Here is an 18,238-nt window from a genome sequence, read left to right as displayed (position 1 = left end):
TCAGCTAATAAAAGGCAGCAAATCCAGAATCTGATTTCATTTCTTTAAGCCATCTGACTTTCACCATACTGCTGGGCCATGGCTTGTAGAAGGTGGGGGAGAATGGGAAGAAACTGGGTGTTACTAAAAGAGATTGGGGCAATGGAGGAGCATGAGGGTCAGGACTCACGGGCACGGTGACTTGACTTCATGAGATGTTCAGGAATACAGCTACTGAGACACCAGAATTGCTTCTGTGTCTTATTGACTGTTCTCTCCCCCAAATTCGAGATATTAATCTCCTGGTTTACACACTTGTTTCTACTTCTGCCACCACAAAAGTTAGAGAAAGGAGGTATAAATACAAGAACAAGATTTTACTTCTCCTTTTTTGAGAAATGTAAAGATGGCTTCCTGTCAAAGGAAGGGTCTAGTAAGACATGAAATATGAAATCATTTTCAGCAAGATTTTGAAGTTTTAAAAAGTTCTGCAAGGCACTGAGAGAAGAGCATTTGAGCATTGAAATCAATACCACTTAGCACTATTCCTACCTTCCTCAGGCTTCATGATGCACTCAGCACCTTGAAAAATGTTAGAGTTCACACTTACCAAGTTGAAAACCTGAAGCTAAGTGTGTTTCACAGATCAAATGCACTTCCCTGGGCCTGGCTTTTTCAGAACCGGCCACGTCCAGACCTGAGAAAAGCAGGTGAAAGGGGAGGCCTACAGGGGGTGGGCATCCTATTGTGGGTGTCACTTGGGAACGTCCCATGGGCAGCCCATCCCAGGATGAGATGCTCCCAGCTCAGGCTAGAGGGTTTCCGGTGCATAGCACAATGTGTCATAGACATCAGGGCGTCCTGGCTCAAAATAGGGCTCAGGCAAATGAGATTGCACACATCTGTTTCTGGCTTTTGGCGGTCTGGGTTTTACGTATGAATCTCTGCCTTGCTCAGAGCTGTGGACCAATCATGTGCACTGACCCTTCTCAAGAAAGACAAAGCTACTAAGTGAAATACGTTGGTCAGAGAAAGACAAATACCATATGATTTCATTCATATGGGGAATTTAGGAAACAAAATAAATGAGCAAAGGGAAAAAGAGAGAGACAAACCAAGAAACAGACTCTTAACTACAGAGAACTGATGGTTATCAGAGGGGAGGTGGGTGGGGGTGATGGGGGATTAAGGAGTGCACTTGTGTTGTTGTGCGGCGCCTGGGTGGCTCAGTCGGTTGGGCGTCTGACTCTTGATTTAGTCTCAGGTCATGGTCTCAGGGGCGTGGGATTGAGCCCCGCGTTGGGCTCCGCGCTCAGGGGGAGTCTGCTTCTCTCCCTCTCCCTCCGTCCCTCCTCCACCTCCCCACCACCACACACTCTCTTTAAAATAAATACATAAATCTTAAAACAAAACAAAACAAAACCATAAAAGGAGTGCACTGGTGATGAGCACCGGGTGTTGTGTGGAAGTGCTGAACCACGAAATCGTACATCTGAAACCACTATTACACTGTGCGTTAACTAACTGGGATTTAAAACTTAAACCCACAAAGCTGAAAAGAGCGCTCAGGGTTTGACATTCTCACAGCGTAAATCTTACCGCTCGCATTTGAAAACCTGAATGTTTTCACTTACTGGATGTTTTATTTAAGGGAAAGGGGATCAGAAATTCTAGAGGAGCAAGTTTCCCAAAGTTGTCAGCGGAGAGGGACCAGTTGGAGGTGTAGGGGCCCATTTGACGGCAAACCCACAGAGCCTCTCCCCCACCCCCCCGGCTCCGTGGACCCCGCAAGCAGGTCCCCGGGCCCCAGCACAGCTGGCCCGCTCGGGCTGGAGCTCTGGCCGGAGCTTTCCATGCTGATGAGCTCTGTAAGGAGCCCACACGCTCCTCTTCTTCTCTGGAATGGGGCACTGCAGCAGATGCTGGGGGTAATAAGGTTTTCAGTGACTCATTTGCTTCAGAACTTTCATAATCTTTGTCAGCAGCCAAAGCTTGTGGTTTCACAGGGAAACCAATGATGCCCATGTGCGTGTGGGCAGAGGCAGCAGCTGGGGCAACCCAGGCCCTTGGGTCTCCATGATTCTGGATAAAACCATTCACCAAATCCATTACGTGGCTAGAGGTGCGACTCTTGTGAGGCAGTGGTGGGGCTGGACCTGTGCCTGGACGGGAGACTCCCCCCTCTTCCTGTGTTGCCTGTGAGGACCTGAGGCCTGGAACGCACACCCCACACACATACAACTACCACCACCTCTCACCTCTGCTCCACGTGCAAGCGGCAGAACTGGGGGTGGGCAGGCCTGCGGACTGACCCGCGCCCCATGCTGTCATTTTGGACCAGAACATAGAGCTCCTGGCATCAGCTTAGTGATCGACCACACGGTCTCCATGCCCCCATCCAACTACACCACTCTAACCCGAACCACAGACCACCCTACCTCTTATCAACCTTCCCACAGCTTCCCCGACTCCAGGCCCCGAGGGGAGGCCAGCTATAAGAAGTCCCACTGCTGGTTATGACCATTTCTGTGGAGTCACGTGGGCCCAGCTCCAGTTTCCACAGATACTTAAAAAAAAAAAAAAAAAAAGGCTGCCCCATGGCTTCTTCGAGTACCCGATAGCAAAGGGGAGCTAGTTAAAAATATCTAAATAAAAAAACCCAGATCCTGAGGTGCTGGGACAACTAAGGTTGTAGAAATGTGAGAAGATTGATCTGGGTTTAACGGTGAGGTGTGGTTGCAGCCCCACGAAGGTACTTCAGGAAGTGCTGAGGCCGGTGATAGCAGCCCGCGGAGCCCATGTGGAGAAGGGGCAAGACACGGCCGGGGCACCGCGCGGAAGTGAGGGCCTCAAGGAAGCCGAGTGGGAAGGCGAGATACCAGAACTGCCGCCCCAGGTCGGATTCACGGTCTCTTCAGCCCAGGCTTCTCGAGGCGGAAAAAATATTTGACTCAAGTTTGAATTCAAATATTTGCTCCGTACGGATGTGTGTCAGCGAGTTCCCTGCGGTGTCACTCCACCTCCGGCCGCTCGGCTCTGGCAGTCCCTCACGGGACGCTTACAGCTCACAGCAAATTCTAGAGCCAAACCCAGCTTCCCACATCACAGCCCTTCTGCACCAGGCTGTTCTGGGACACGCGTAAGTCAAGCCTGGATTTGTGAGCAGAGATGGGCTCTCACAGTTGAAAAATGAAACCATGCGTTATTTAAGTTCCTTCTCACTTAATGTATCAGACTAATATGCTGAGGTATTTTCTGTATCACATGGGACCATTTGGTGGAAGCTTGCATGGAGTAAGCATTTAATGTTTACTGAATGAATGTATAATAAAGTTGAATTGCTGAACACTTAAGTAAACATGGCTTATTAGAGGGAAGGCAGCATGGTGTCAGTATGAAGAAAGCACGCCTCACTAATCTCCTTGAGTTCTTTGAGCAGATAAATAAGCATATGGATAAGAGGGAACCACAGAACCCGATTTAATTTGACTTTCAAAAACCTGTGAGAAAATCCCACTCTAAAGATGGTTTTTAAAAAATTGAGTCACTAAGGATTGTTTTGTCATGAATATGGAATTGGCTTAAAGACCATAAACAAAGCTAAAGATAAATGAATACATTCCCAGATGGAAAACTATAAACATTGGGGTTTCCTAGAGATCTCATCTTTGATGGGTCTTTTTACATGTTTATGAATGATCTAGAAGGGGAAGTGTGGATTGAATCTCCAGGTTCAGGTAGCAGAGAATGGTTCTTCTGGGGAGGATGTTAAGTTGATGGAGATTCAGTTCGGTTTGAACAAGAATATATTGGGTACTGAATAGTCATCGTGTGTTTGGGCCATGAGGTATTCAAAAGACGTAGACGCTGAAGGAGCTAATAATCAAGTTAGCATGAAAGCCACACCTTTGTTTAACTGTAAATAGCAGAAGGCACCATGGGGTCAGTGATGATGATGATGATGTCTCTGTACGTGACAAATGCCATGAGGGTTCAGACAAGCGGAAAGGTAAATGTGGACTGAAGTAGGGAAGGCTTCTTGGAGGAGGCAGCATTTGAGGGGAGCCTTGAGGAACAGCTAGGGTTGAATGGCTGTAGAAGAAGTAGAGGGTCTTGCCGCCGACAGCAGCTAATGCACATGGAGTGCTTGTCTCGCCCATAGAAGGTGGGGCTTGTCTGCGTGATCTCATTTAGCCTCACAGCAGCCCAGTGAGGTCGATCAGATGCTCCTTTTCCAAAGGAGGAATGAGAGGCTTCAAGAAGGTAAATGATCCACGCCAGTTCACATGGCTAGTAAACGTGAGACCCGCTGTTAGCTGCCTCCAGTTCAGCGAGTGTGGCAGCATGAGCAAAGGCACAGGGGCAGGACTCTCTAGAGCAGGTTAGAGAGAGAACGGAGGGGTCGGTCCAGCTGGAGCGACAGCCTGTCTTGGGGGAGGTTGGAGCATATGTAATGGTCTAAATGACAAAGGCCCTTCAGTCTCATCTGGGGAGCTTGAACTTTATCCCCAGGGCACTGTGTGGAGTGGAAGAAGGAAAAGGGAACCATATTCTGGGGATGGTAGTCTGGGAAGTAGCGGATGGAAAAAGTTAGGACAGACAACTGGCTTGGAGGAGAAATTGTCTGAAGCTGAGGCAGCTTTATTTTGTGCTCCCTGCTTAAACCTGCGTGCTGAGTGTATGCCCACCCCCCAGCACATCACAGCCCTCTTCCAGGTCAGCTCTCGGGGTCTCGTGCCCTGGTGACATCCCGATGTCACACGGCTGCCACGTCCCATGTCACTGCTAGGGGGCGGGGAGGGCTTAGGTGGCTTGAGGGGTGCCTTCCCTGCCTGCTGGGACGCAGCTTGAGGGTCCGGGCCCTGTGATGCACTGGCTTCCCCCATTTCTTTAATTGACCTTCCTTACGGAGTCTGCCAGAGCTGCGTGCTACATCAGACTCCGTCCCTAAGATCCCAGCAGCACATGAGAACTCCAGGGGACTCTGAACAGCAGAGAAGCAACATCACGTTTGGGGAGGAACGTCTAGAGGCAGCAGAGAAGTTAAGCTTCTGCAATTCCTTCAGCCACCCTGAGGTGACAGCATTAACAGGCCAGGCGGTCACCACCTTCTAGTGGCCACGTGGTGTCTGGCATTGGGCCTGACACTCTGGGGACGGAAGATGAGCTCGTTTGGGGTGGGCAACCAATTACTCAGTGAAACCCTGACGATCAGAAATGTCACCAATTAATAGTGGGGGCAGTAAGGACTTGAGCTGGGAGGTGGCACGGCAAACCCTGCTCTTCCTCCGGTTAGTCATGTGATCAGGGTTGTCACTTAAACCCTGAGTCTTAGTTTCCCTGTCTCGAAAATAGAGATGGTAATTGTACCAATCTCCTAAGTTCTCGTGAAATTTAATGAGGAAAAAAACACGCTGGGTGGCTCAACCAGCACAGAACGCAGGGGAACTATGCTAATATCTTTAACACTCAGCCCCAGAGATCTATCTAATAAGCCTTCCCCTGGTCCCATCCCAGATGGTACAGCGATTCCCACTACAGCACAAGTACCAGACCATATTGTACTGGTCTCTTTGCCCGTCTGCCACTGTCACTAGACTGCAAGCTCTTTCAGGGCAAGCCCGCATCTTCTGTCTCTTTAAAATCAGCACCTAGACAGTGCCCGGCATATGGTGGGTGTGCAAAAGTTTGTGAAATAACCAAGAAAAGTGAATATATTACCTACTATTCCCATAAGAATGGAAGTTGAGTTTAATTTGCCCCCCTCCCCCCCAAAAATCGTGATTCTCTGAATTCTCACAAGCAAATGTTTATTAATTCACTTTAGAATCTTTCCAAGAATCAACATTGGTCTTCTCTGCTAGAATTCCAATCCTCCCCATCTCTGTAAAATAGGGACAACACTGACGTCTGCCTCTATCAGTCATCTCTTTCATTCTTTGGGAGTTCTTGTCAAAGATAGAAAGTAGGATATGTAACTTTCTTAAAAAGATGGAATGTGCACGTTCTTTAGTGGATTGGCTTGAACTGACATTGGGGAGCCCTCTTACAGGCTTCTCCTGCTACAAGAAGACGAATTTCCCTTGTAATGTTGCTTGTCTTCCCTTTCCAGCCTTAAGACTTTTATATGCTCTGGGAAAGATGTAAGCACAAGAGGCTTGAAATTTTGCCTTCCCTCTGATATTTATTAGCCTTCCTCTGTCTTCCTCAGTCACTTGACCCACACCCCCTGGATTCCTCTAGCTTTGAGCACAAGCTTTAAAAAAACCCTTCTGGTTTTAGCATTTTTATTAGCCAGAACTTCTCTTGAAAAGCTAAAGAAAACTTTAGCTTTCTTGAAGTTTTTCTTAAATGCAAATGCCATTCTTTTCTACCAGTCCTGCATGTCTCTTTTGAAAACCTGAATTCACTGGAGAGCTGTTTTGAGTGGAACTGATCTAAACCTGATAAGAGACCCAATCATGTCCCTATTAGACGTGATGTGCGGTCTTTGAATCTTCGAAATGATTCCCCATTCATCCATATGCAGAGAGAAAACGACATACCATTCTGTTGGTAAAGTTATGGAAGTTCTCAACCAACACCTGCTCGATCATGTCTGGCTCAGAGATAACAATAAACATCCGGCGACCAAGATAGTACCTGGGGGAATAAAAAAAATTACTTTAAAATGTGTTGTATTTATCTACCCATTTCTCCTTTCCAAAAAGAATTCACTGTGCTTAGAATGAAGGATAAAAGACCAATAGGAAGTAAAGATGTGGAGAAGATGTAGAAATGTGTGTGCTAATCGTGAGGAATAGTACAGCTGTGATGATCTAGCATCAAGTTTCATTCCACAAACATTTCTGGAATCCTACCTTGCACCAGGCCTTGGAAATTCTAGGATAAATAAGACAGAGTCCCTGCCCCCAAGGAGCTCATGGCCTGGTAGAAAAGATAGATCTGTAAATGTAAACACAATATTAAGGAATTCATAAGATCCGGTAGTAAGTAAAAGTGGCAGCGGTCAGCATTGTCCATATTGTCCAAAAATGGGGAGACAGGCATTCTAGCAAAAGGCAGCCAAAACTTTATATATATTGATCCTTGGAGAAAGTCTAAAGTGAATTAATAGATGCTGTGCAAATTTAGCAAAAATCAGACCTGCTGGTGAAGGGCTGAACATCTGGTTGCCACACCTGTGCATGAAGAAGTTCAATAGATACTTCTGACATTAATGAAGATATGGAGGAAAGGAGCAGCCGGTCAGCTGGTGGTAGTGAACTCTGAGTGGAGGCAGCACTTGAGTACATGTCTGGTTACATTTATCAAGGTACTGGGGGCACAAAAGCAAGTAACACCCAGTCACAGTTTTCAAGGGTCACAGAGTCTGATGGGAGTGCAAGTTAGATAATCAGCACCGAGTGTGGCATCTGACAAGCAGGGGTAACATTGGAGGCACACCCAACTTCCCAGAGGTGGTGCTTCTCAAACTGAGTTCCAAAAGATAAGCAGGAGTTAGTTCAGGAAAGTGGGTGGCAAAGGGGGTGAGGCTATCCTAGGCAGAGGAATCTGTTTGTGCAACTGTCCGGAGACAAGTCTGCTTAGGGGAACTAGGAGTGCTTGGCTACATGAAGCAAACCCGAGTGGTGATGATGAATGGGTCCACTGCATAATGGCATGTCTTTAGTCTATGAAATTTTACTTTCAGGATGTAATGTGATCACTGTCATATCCAGCTCAGAGCAGTAAGGAATAGATTTTAAAGGGTAAAGTCACAAGATATGAAAATAGCAAAGTTTACTTTTAATTCTTAGTTACAAAGAACTTTTCAAAACTTAAAAATGGCTTTAATTTTTTTTAACTCTTTTCTCACTGACTAGGGGAAAAATGAAAAAAAAAAATGTGGCTGGCACATATTAGACCCTCAGAAAATATTCACCTGAGTGATCGTATTTTCCAAAATTGTGGGGGAAATTTTTGGGAAACAGGAATTCAACAGATGTGGTAGAAGGAAAGAAATGATACTAAGTAGTTTTTATTGTTTTTAATCAAGAAGACCACAAATGACTCAATATAGCAATAAACCAATCCTTTCCTAAAATTTATGGGGTGTGTCATGGAACTCTTGAGAATCTAGTGAAAGCTGCAGACATTCTCCTAGGAAACATGGACATTCACAGCATTTTATATACAACTTGAGGGGTTCTTGAACCCTGAAACCCACTCTAGAGCAAAGCTTCTCAAATATAAAATGTGCTTAAAAGCCACCTGGGTTTGAAGAAGTAACTGCTGAAAATTTCTCCCATTTGACAAAAAACATAAACTTACAGATTCAAGAAGCTGAGTGAATCCCCTATAGGAGGAACCCAAAGAAATCCACACCAAGACATATCATAATTAAACTTCTGGAAACCAAGAACAGAAAAAAATCTTGAAAGCATACCGGGAGAAGGGAGGGATTATTTATAGGGAACACTGATTCAAAGGACAGCAGATTTCTTATCAAAAACCATGGAGGCCAGAAGAAAGTGGCATATTTCTCAAATGCTGAAAGAAGAGGACTGTAAATCACAAGTTCTATACTGGGAGAAAATATATTTCAGGAAAGAAGAAGAAATAACCGTTTTGTCGGATGAAGGGATACTAAGAGAATTTGTCACCAGCAGATCTACCCTTAAAGAATGGCTAAAGGAAGTTCTTCAAACAGAAGGGAAATAATAACAGAAGAAAACTTAGAACTTCAAAAAGGAAAGAATACTATGGAATGCCTAAAAAGTAATAGACTAGTCTTCTCGTGAGTTTCTCCAATCATACTTGATGCTTGAAGCAAAAATGATTACACCATCTGATGTGGGGTTCAGTATACTTAGAGATATACTTAGCGATAATGCTTAAGATAATTATAGTTAAGAAGTAAGGAGGATAAAGGGACGAAAATGGAAGTAAAGTTTCTTCACATCACTCAAAGGGGTAAAGCATCTATACCAGTAGACTGAAAAATTACATATGTATATTTCTGTAACCGCAAAGAACACTATACAAAGTGATATACAAAAAAATTTTAAATGTCATAAAGGAATTCTAAAAAATGTTCAAGTAACCCAAAAGAAGGAAAGACAAGTGAAACAAGAAATGGAAGAAAACAAGTACATTACTCTATTATAAATATCATAATTAGATAACAGTTTGGAATTTGTGGCTGTAGCTGACATAGTATTGGGACAGACACTTATAGCATTAAGGGCTATCTTAGAAAAAAAGGAAAATCTCAAATGAACAAGTTCCTGCTTCAAGCAACAAGAAAAGGAAGAGCAAAAAACCTAAATCAAATGGAAGGAAGGAAATAATAAAAAAGCAGAAATGAATAAAATTGAAAACAGAAAAACAAGAAAATTAATGAAACAAAAAAATTGGCTCTTGGGAAAAAAAATCAATAAAATTAATAAACATCTAGCAAGATTGACAAAGATAAAGAATCAAGACACCAATATCGGGAATGAAATGGGATATCACTATAGATTCTACAGCCATTAAAATAATAAGGGACTACTATAACAACTTTACACTAATAAATTTGCCAACTTAGAAGAAATGAACCACTTCCTTGAGAACCACAAACTACCAAAACTCACCCAAGATGAAATAAACAATGTGAATAATCCCACAACCATAAAAGAAATTGGATCCATAATTTTAAATTTCTTGAAAAAGACACCTCTCAACTCAGATGGTTTCAGTGGAGCACTCTACCAAACGTTTAAAGAATAATTAATAATTTTACACTCTTCCAGAAAGTAAAATAGGAACAATTCCCAACTCAATTTATGAAGCCAGTATTACACTGATAGCAAAACCAGAAAAAAAATAGTACAAAAAAAGAAAACTAGATCAGTATTTCTCATGAACTTGGATACAAAAATCTTCAACAAAGTATCAATGAGTCAAAGCCTGCAATCTTTAGAAAGAATTCTATACCACAACCAAGTGGTGTTTATTCTAGGTATAAATGACTGGTGCAATATTTTTTTAAAAAATTTATTTATTTGAGAGAGAGCAAGCACGAGTGGGGGGAGTGACAGAGAGAGAGGGGGAGAATCTTGAGCAGATTCCCCACTGAGCGTGGAGCCTGACACCAGGCTCCATCTCATGACCCTGAGATTATGACAACCAAAATCAAGAGTCGCATGCTCAATTGACTGAACCACCCAGGTGCCCCAGGCTGGTTCAATATTTTCTAAAAAATCAATATGATCCACATATAAGTTGCATTAAAAAATTATGTAATCATTCAGTTGATGTAGAAAAGAGCATTTGACAAAATCCAGCACTCATTCATAAATAAAAACTCTCATAAAGCGGGGAAATTCCTCAACTTTAAACTAAAAAGTTTCTACAAGAAATCTACAAAAAAACCCACAAAAACAAAAAACCCAGCTAACATCACACTTAATGGTGAAAGAGTGCTTTTTCCTAAGATTGGGAACAAGGCAAGGACGTCTACCCTCTCTACTGTCATTCAGTGTAGTACTAGAACTTCTAGCAAGTGCAATAAGGCAAGGAAAATAAATAAAAAGCATATAGATTGAAAGGAATAAACAATACTGTCCCTACTCTCAGATGACATCATTGTCCACATAGAAAATCCTATGGAATAATAAAAAAAAAAAATCCTGAACTAATAAGTGAATTCAGCAAGGTTGCAGTATTTAAGAGCAACACATACACACATTAAAATCAACAGTATTTCTGTATACCAACAATGAACATGTTGAATTCAAAATTAAAATACAATGCCATGTATAATGCAGAGGAAATAAAGAAGACCGAAATAAATAGATATAGCATGTTCATGGATTGGAAGACTCCACACTATAAAGATGTCAGTTCTTTCAAAATGGATCCATAGGTTCAGTGCAATTCCTATCAAAAGCACAGCAAACATTTTTGTAGGCATAGACAAGCTTATTCTAAAATTTATATGGAAAGGCAAAGGACTTAGAATAACTAAATCCATTTTGAAAAAAAAGGGTGAAGTGGGAGGAATCAGTCTACCAGATTCCAAGACTTGGCTACAGTAGCCAAGAATGTATGATGTTGGCAGAGAAATAGACACATAGATGAATGGAACAGAATAGAGAACCTAGAAATAGACCTACACAATATCCTCAACTGATTTTTGACAAAGATACAAAAGCAACTCAATGGAGGAAGGATAGCCTTTCAACAAGTGGTGCTGGAATACTTAGATATATATTGGCAAAAAACCAAACCTCACACCTTCTACAAAAATCAACTCAAAATGGGTCACAGAGTTAAATGTAAAACATAAAGCTGCTAGAAAAAAAAACGGGAAGAATCTTTGGGATCTAGGACTAGGCAAAGAGTTCATAGACTTAACAAATGTACAATCCAGAAAAGACAAAAATCGATCAATTGCACCTCATCAAAATAAAAATTTTTGCTCTTTTAAATAAAAATTTTTGCTCTCTTAAAACCCTGTCAAGATGAAAAGACAATTGACAGTCTAGGAGAAAATATTTGCAAACCATATATCTGACAAAGAGGGACTTCCATCTAGAGTATATGAAGGACTTGTAAAACTCAATAGTTAAAAAAAACCCAATCCAATAAAAAATGGGCAGGGGCGCCTGCGTGGCTCAGTTGGTTAAGCGTCTGACTGTTGATTATAGCTCAGGTCATGATCTCAGAGTCAGTGAGACTGAGCCTCATGTTGGGCTCCTCACTCAGCGGGGAATCTGCTTGGGATTCTCTCTCCCTCTCCCCCTCCCCTGCTTGTGCATGTTCTAAGTAAGGAAGTAAATAAATAAATAGAATCTTACCCCAAAATGGGCAAAAAGACAGGAAAAAATATTTCACCAAAGAGGATATACAGATGCCAAGGAGGAACATGAAAACAGGTTCAGCATCATTGGTCATTAGGGAAAGGCAAATTAAAACCACAATGAGACATCAGTATACATCTATCAGATTGGCTAAAATATAGAATAATAGTAACACCAAATGCTGATGAGCATGTGGAGAAACCAGATCATTCATGCATTGCTGGTATGGATGTAAAATGATACAGCCTCTCTGGAAAACAGTTTGGAAGTTTCTTATAAAACTAAACATGCACTTACCATATGACCTGGCAATAGCATTCTTGGGAATTTATCCCAGATGAATGAAAATTTATGTTAACACTAAAACATGTTCATGAATGTTCATGTCAGCTTTTCTTATAATAGGCAAAAAACTGAAAACAACCCGAAGTGTCTTCAACAGACGGAAGGTTAAACAAACAGTGGTATATCCATATAATGGAATACTATGCAGCAACCAAAAACTCAAACGGTTGATATATGCAATGATTTGGATGGATCACAAGGGAATTATGGGAGTGAGAAAAGCCAATCTAGAGAGGTGACATACGATTCTGTTTTTATCACCTTTCTGAAATAAGGAAATTGTAGAGAAGGAGAAGAAATTAGTAGCTGTCACAGGGTTAGGGATGGGAGTGGTGAGGGACCGATGTGGCTCGAAAGGGTGGCACCAGGGAGCCTTGTGGTGATGGGATAGTTCTGTATCTTGGCTGTGGTAGTGGTTACACATGTGATAAAATCACATATATCTACACACACACTCACACACACACACACGTGCGTGTAAACCTGATAAAATCTGAAGAAGTATTGTGGGTTGTACCAGTTTATCACACCAGTAAGTTTCCTGGTTTGATAATGTACTATAGCTATGTGGGAGGCCACCCCTGGGGGAAACTGGGTACACGGGACCTCTCCGTACCTTTTTTGCAACTCCCTATGAATCTAGAATTCTCTCAAAACAATGAAATGTTTTAAGTCATCTGGGAGCTTAATGAACTATACAGTCATAGCTCTGCTCCTCACTAAGTCAGATCAAGTAGGCCTGGGAGGGGCCAAGAGTCTGCATTTTAACAGGCTCTCCAGATTCTGATGCCAGGAGACACAACCCCCACACTCTGGGAAATGCTGTCTGAGAGAGTGATTTTCAGCCTCAATGGCTGGTCAGAACTATCTGTTAAGTGCTCAGAAAATAATGCCCGGCCCCAGCCAGACCTGCCTGACCAGAGTCTCTGGGGTGGAAGCCGGTCCCCTTTAATTTTAACAAGCTCCCGAGGGAGTCCTGATGTGACTGATGATGAGCAGGTTGGGCACCCACAAACCCCAAGTTAAAAATCCTGCTCTGTATGTAACCAAAGTTCATACTCATTCTCATTTCCCTATATTCTCAGACCTAAAACAAAAGCATTTACACTAGGGTGCACACATATTTTGGTAATATATTTGTATTGATTTAGTTATTACCAAAATAATTTTACATGTGATCTGGATTTTTCAAAGAAAACAAAAAACAAAATAATACTTCTACGTTCAAATGGAAGTTGTCCTTCCAAGTGGCCACCTTGGGAGTCTTTGTGCTTTTTTCTAGTAATATTGCTAATGCTAAAAACAATTTTGTCACAATTCCTTTAGAATTGCTTCAGAGCTGGTTATGAACCTCATGAGAAAACTGGCCCCATTTTACATGTAAATTGTGTAATCTTGTGAATTTATATTTACCCAAACACTCATCTGTAGTTTGAGGAGGTCCTGGAAAGATTTCGAACAGAGAAAAACGTAATGAAGATTGTTTTTCAGGCTTCCCTTTTGGGTGCCTGGGAGGGCTCCAGTGTTCCTGTCTGCCCAGCCCCGCGTCAGGAAGCACCCTCCCCCATTCCATGCAGTACTGAGGAGCTGTGGATGATAACACCTTGTCATTCCACCCACCAAGTCCATCCCCAGCATCTGGTCATGGGGATGGACTCGCCACCCAAGCCTGCCAGTCACAGTGTCTCATCTCCTTGGCAACAGTGACTGGTCCTGGGATGGGACACATGACCCAATCAGGGCCAGTCAGAATCCTTCATTGGATATATACGTGGAGACTGCAGGGAGAAAGCTTTGTCTTTCACCTGGAGCTGCTAAACTGGGAATATATGAGTACAGGACTGTTGGTGGCCATCTTTCTACCACATGTAGGAACTGCCTGCAGAAGGAGCTAATTGGGACAAGCAGAGATTTCAGACAAACGGGGTGTCAAGGAAGTACAAAGTCTGGTTTGAGGCTCTGCCTGTTGCTGTCCTTCCCGGGCCCTCCCCACTTCAGTTATAGCTTGTGTGCTGCAGGTCATTTGAGTTGGGTTTCTATCCTTTGTAAGCCAAAAGTCCTAACCAATATGGTGCCCCCTTTCCTCCTCAAATTTGTGACTACCTGATGCCCTTCCACCTCTCAAAATATACTTCCCTAAGGGGTCTGATCTCAGTTTTGTGCATCAGTGTGAAGTTATGGGGGCATCTCACTGCTTCCTGAGACGGGGTGGCATACTGCCAAGTAATATGCACTAGAGCCCGGGACACTGTATCTGGGATCAGCCAGGGTTGCAACTCGCTCGGACAACCACGGCAGGCAAACTTTGTTAAGCCCAATTCTGGGCTCCAGCTTCCTCACCTCTGAAATATGGAAGCAAAACATGATAATCTCTGCAGTCTGGTGTGCCTCTGAAGCCTGTAATTCCTATGAATTAAAAAGGAAATTACATCATGGTCTTTGAATTTTAAGTCTCCTCTCTATAGGGTGTGAAGGAACCTCCTAGATGAGTGAAATGAGCCAGTGAAGTGTTCGACTGGGTTGAGGACTGTCCTCAGACCCTTTGAGCGAACCACAGCTGTCCCCATTTACTGTGTGCTTACCACCTGGCAGGCCTTGTTCTAAGTGCGCTGCCCGTATGATCTCATTTCATCGTCATGGGACATGGATGCGGTAGTTACTATACCCACTTTTCAGAATAGGACACAGGCTGAGAGAAAGAAGTTACCCGAGGCTGCGCTTCTCCCAGGCTGCCTGGTCTATGGAGTGGCTCAGCGCTGAGCAGGTGCACAAACGGAAGCCACCAGGCCACCAGCTGCACCGACGGGGTCTTTTCAAGGAGGGAACTCAGACTAGCTTCTTGTTTCACAGGCCAGAGCCCCCGCCCCCACCCGCCAACCCAATTACAAAGGTAAGTTCTTGCTTCATCTTTTGGTAAAAGCTCTTAGCCACTTATGTTCATTTATATTTATTTATGCACATAAGAATCTGCTTATTGAACTCCAGAGCAACTGGTTGAAGAGAAAATTTAGGCCAATCAGTGAGGTATTGTGCAAACAAGAAAACCTACTTGTTTGACTGTTTAATTAGCAGGTTTTGTTTTTCTTTTTTAACTGACCAGTCTGTTCAATCAAGATAGTTGATAACTGCCTTCTGGGCACCGAGGCAGGGTAACCTGCCGGTATTAGCCTGTGGGCTGCCTGGCCCTGTTCCAGAAGGCCTGCACCTGTCAGGGGCGGCCAGGCTCTCCAGGCTGTTCATCAGAGGCACCTGCAGGACCCGACACAGGAGGATGGCCAGGTTACATAACCGAACAGAAAAGCACATTTTAAACTAGTACGTAGAGTTGTGTAAATAAATAATAGCCCATCTGACTCTTCATCAGTTCACTCAACAAGCATTTATTGAGCACATACTCTGTGTCAGGCGCTATGTTGGGGCATGCTAATAATAGCCCTGGAAAAAATCTAGAGGAAGCTCTACTAGCTAACAGTGCGGGTATCTGGAGCAGGAAATGATGGGGGACTTTGACTTGTCACGTTGTGTTTATTTCTTTACTGTCCCAGTATTTTATAATGACTGTGTGTGACTCTTCTAATAAGAAAAAGACAAAAGGGGGGGGGGGGAAGAATTTCTCACCGGATTGGCCCCGTGGTGTCTTTCAAGCGTCAGGGTGGGGGTTGGGGGTTGGCAGTGGCGCACCTGCCGGGACTTGGGTTCAAGGCCCTGCCCTGTGATTTCACAGCTGTGTCACCTTGGGCAAACCACAACCTTCCCGAGCCAGCTTCTTTAATTAAAGAGGCTGGCTCGGAGGGTCGGATGAAACACATGAAACTGTTGTGCCCACAGTCAAGTTTTAGGTAAGCACTGGTCATCATCACCTCTCCATCAGAAGTGTGAGCCCCGCCCCGCCCCCACCCCCCCCACTGCCTGCCCCAGCAGGTGCACGAGCAGAAGCTGCTAGAGCCACTTTGTAGGGGGTGAAGAGGCTGGGTGAGGGGTGCCCCTGCGGGAGCAGGTGATACACTGGTCCCCCACCCCCCAGCATCTGCAGAAGGAATCTAGATGCTCGTCTAGAGACTCCTGGTTTCCAGGTAGAGTCTGAAGACTGGATGTAGGCCTTCAGCTTCTCTGGCAGCTGCTAAGCATTAAGCATCTGATAAATCCTTGCCTCAGTGACCGTGTGATTTCCGGGGGGGGGGGTGGAGGATGCCGAAGCCTAACTACTGGCCTGGCCTTAAGCCTAACCTCTGGCCCACCCTGTAGATGTGTAAGTGGTAGGGCGCTCAGCTGGGGTGGGGGGGAGAGCCTGAAGGAGGTCGTTGTGGTGAGAGTCCCAGACTCTCACCTTCCAGAAAGTTCTGAGAAAAGCCAAGTAGAAGTCCAGTGCCAGTTGTACTGGGCGTTTGGTTTTCTGGGCTGGGCAGCTGTCATGGCACTGGGAGAAAGAATGGCCCTAGGAGGCCCGGAGGTCTGTCCCAGCTCGGCTCACTGGGGCATCTCGCTATCCAATGTCATGAAGCCTGGGAGGCTTGAGTTAGCAGAGAAGCAGAGCAGACTCAAGCTGCCAGGGACACTTTTCTAGAGGAGCAGTGACAGAGTCACAGGCCCGTGGGGTCTGGAGTCACTGGGAGCAGGGACTGTGCCACCTGCGTGGGGACACCTCAGTGCACACATGCCCGGGGGCTGATCCTGACCTCACAGCCTCACAGACTGAACCGGCCCCTCTTGGCGGGGCCTGGAGCCTGCTCAGTGTCTTCCTCCTGCCCTCTCCCTCCTGGTAGCGTCTCTGGCCTCTCACGTCCTGGCTGGACTTTGGATCTCCCATTCAGAGAAGTATGTCTCCATCATTCTGGCTTGTCTTCCCAACCTGCTGCTTGTCTGTACATGGGTCCCGACTCAGTTATCCACCTAGGACTTTGTAAAATGTAAACCTAATGGTACCACTCCTTTATTTAAAACCCTTCAATTGTTGGTCACCCTCAAGGCATTTGGCAGTCTTCAGCATGGACTGCAGCATCCCTCACAACCTGGCCTCGGCCTTGACCTTCAGCCTCATCCCTCCCTATTCCCCATCACCCCAAGAGCCAGGACTGATGATCACCCTGATTCACTGAAACCCTCCATCATCCCTCACCTCCACACCTTTGCACAGGCTGTACCCCCTGCTTTCCTGGAACAGCATCCCTCCTTCTCGTTTTCCTGCCTGGTTAACTGCTAGTGATTCTCCACTAACTATAGTTAGATGTGTGCGTGGCTGTCTTTCCACTTGATTGTGAGTACTTTAAACAAAGGAGCCTTATTTTATTTATCTTTGGCCTTTAGCACTGACTACAGCTGTGGGCATGCAGTAGGAGCTCCGTAATGTTAATGGAGCAAGTGTATTCCAGTCCCAACTTCTATAGCCCCATCTCTCACGAGGACCACTGCAGTAGCCCCAAATGGGCTCTGCCTCCAAACCAACTCCTCCCTCAAGACCAAATATACCTTTGAAAGCAGAAGCTGATTATGTCATCCCATGCCTGAGAAGCCTGTAATGGCTCTCCATTGTTTGAAGTAATAGGCCCAGCTTCTTGGCCTGTCAGGAGGAGCCCTGCAGGAACCCATAGCCTCTCTCCCTACCCTATTCCTCTTCCACCAAAGTTCCCAAACTTTCTCAATTCATGGCACCCTTAGTGACTCCGTAGCTTTTCAGAGCCCCCCAAGGCCAAAGGAAGTACCCAGCAGTCTCATTTTGAAGCACATGAAGTCCAAACAACTCAATAATTATTCGTGTTCTAACAACGTAGTGGACATTGGAAAAAGGAATACACATAAATTGAAAGTACTTCTCACAGTGTCCAACAGATGTCACTGTGTTCCCCGTGAATATTTAAAATATCCCAGGAAGCCCCTGCAAATTCACCGTGGCGCCCTGGGTTGCCTTAGTACACAGTTTGGGAACCCACAGCCACATACAGTTGCTGAAAAAAAGATTATTTGTGGTTCCCCAGATTTGCAGTATATCTCCATGCCCCATTCTTTCACTCACAATCTTCCCTCTGATATCCCGGTCTCCATCTTGTTAGTTTGGAAAACCCTTTCTGAGAGTCGGGTCACCTGTCCGC

At 44.6% G+C, this 18,238-nt stretch overlaps 1 protein-coding gene across 1 annotated transcript in view; it reads right to left on the bottom strand.

Moving 5' to 3' along the window:
• TBXAS1 (thromboxane A synthase 1) overlaps window positions 1-18,238 on the bottom strand; it is a 149,638-nt gene that overhangs the window by 73,269 nt on the left and 58,131 nt on the right. Inside the window, exon 4 of the mRNA XM_028106296.2 lies at window positions 6,525-6,621. Within this exon, the coding sequence (XP_027962097.1) occupies window positions 6,525-6,621 (97 nt within the window). The remainder of the gene's footprint in view (window positions 1-6,524; window positions 6,622-18,238) is intronic.

The sequence above is a fragment of the Eumetopias jubatus genome, unplaced genomic scaffold, assembly GCF_037043125.1.
Source record: "Eumetopias jubatus isolate StellerSeaLion01/CBP00866 unplaced genomic scaffold, mEumJub1_p1.0 scaffold_14, whole genome shotgun sequence".
NCBI classification, from domain to species: domain Eukaryota; kingdom Metazoa; phylum Chordata; class Mammalia; order Carnivora; family Otariidae; genus Eumetopias; species Eumetopias jubatus.
Note: the sequence above shows the minus strand (reverse complement) of the source record. Positions and strands in the feature narration are given on the sequence as shown.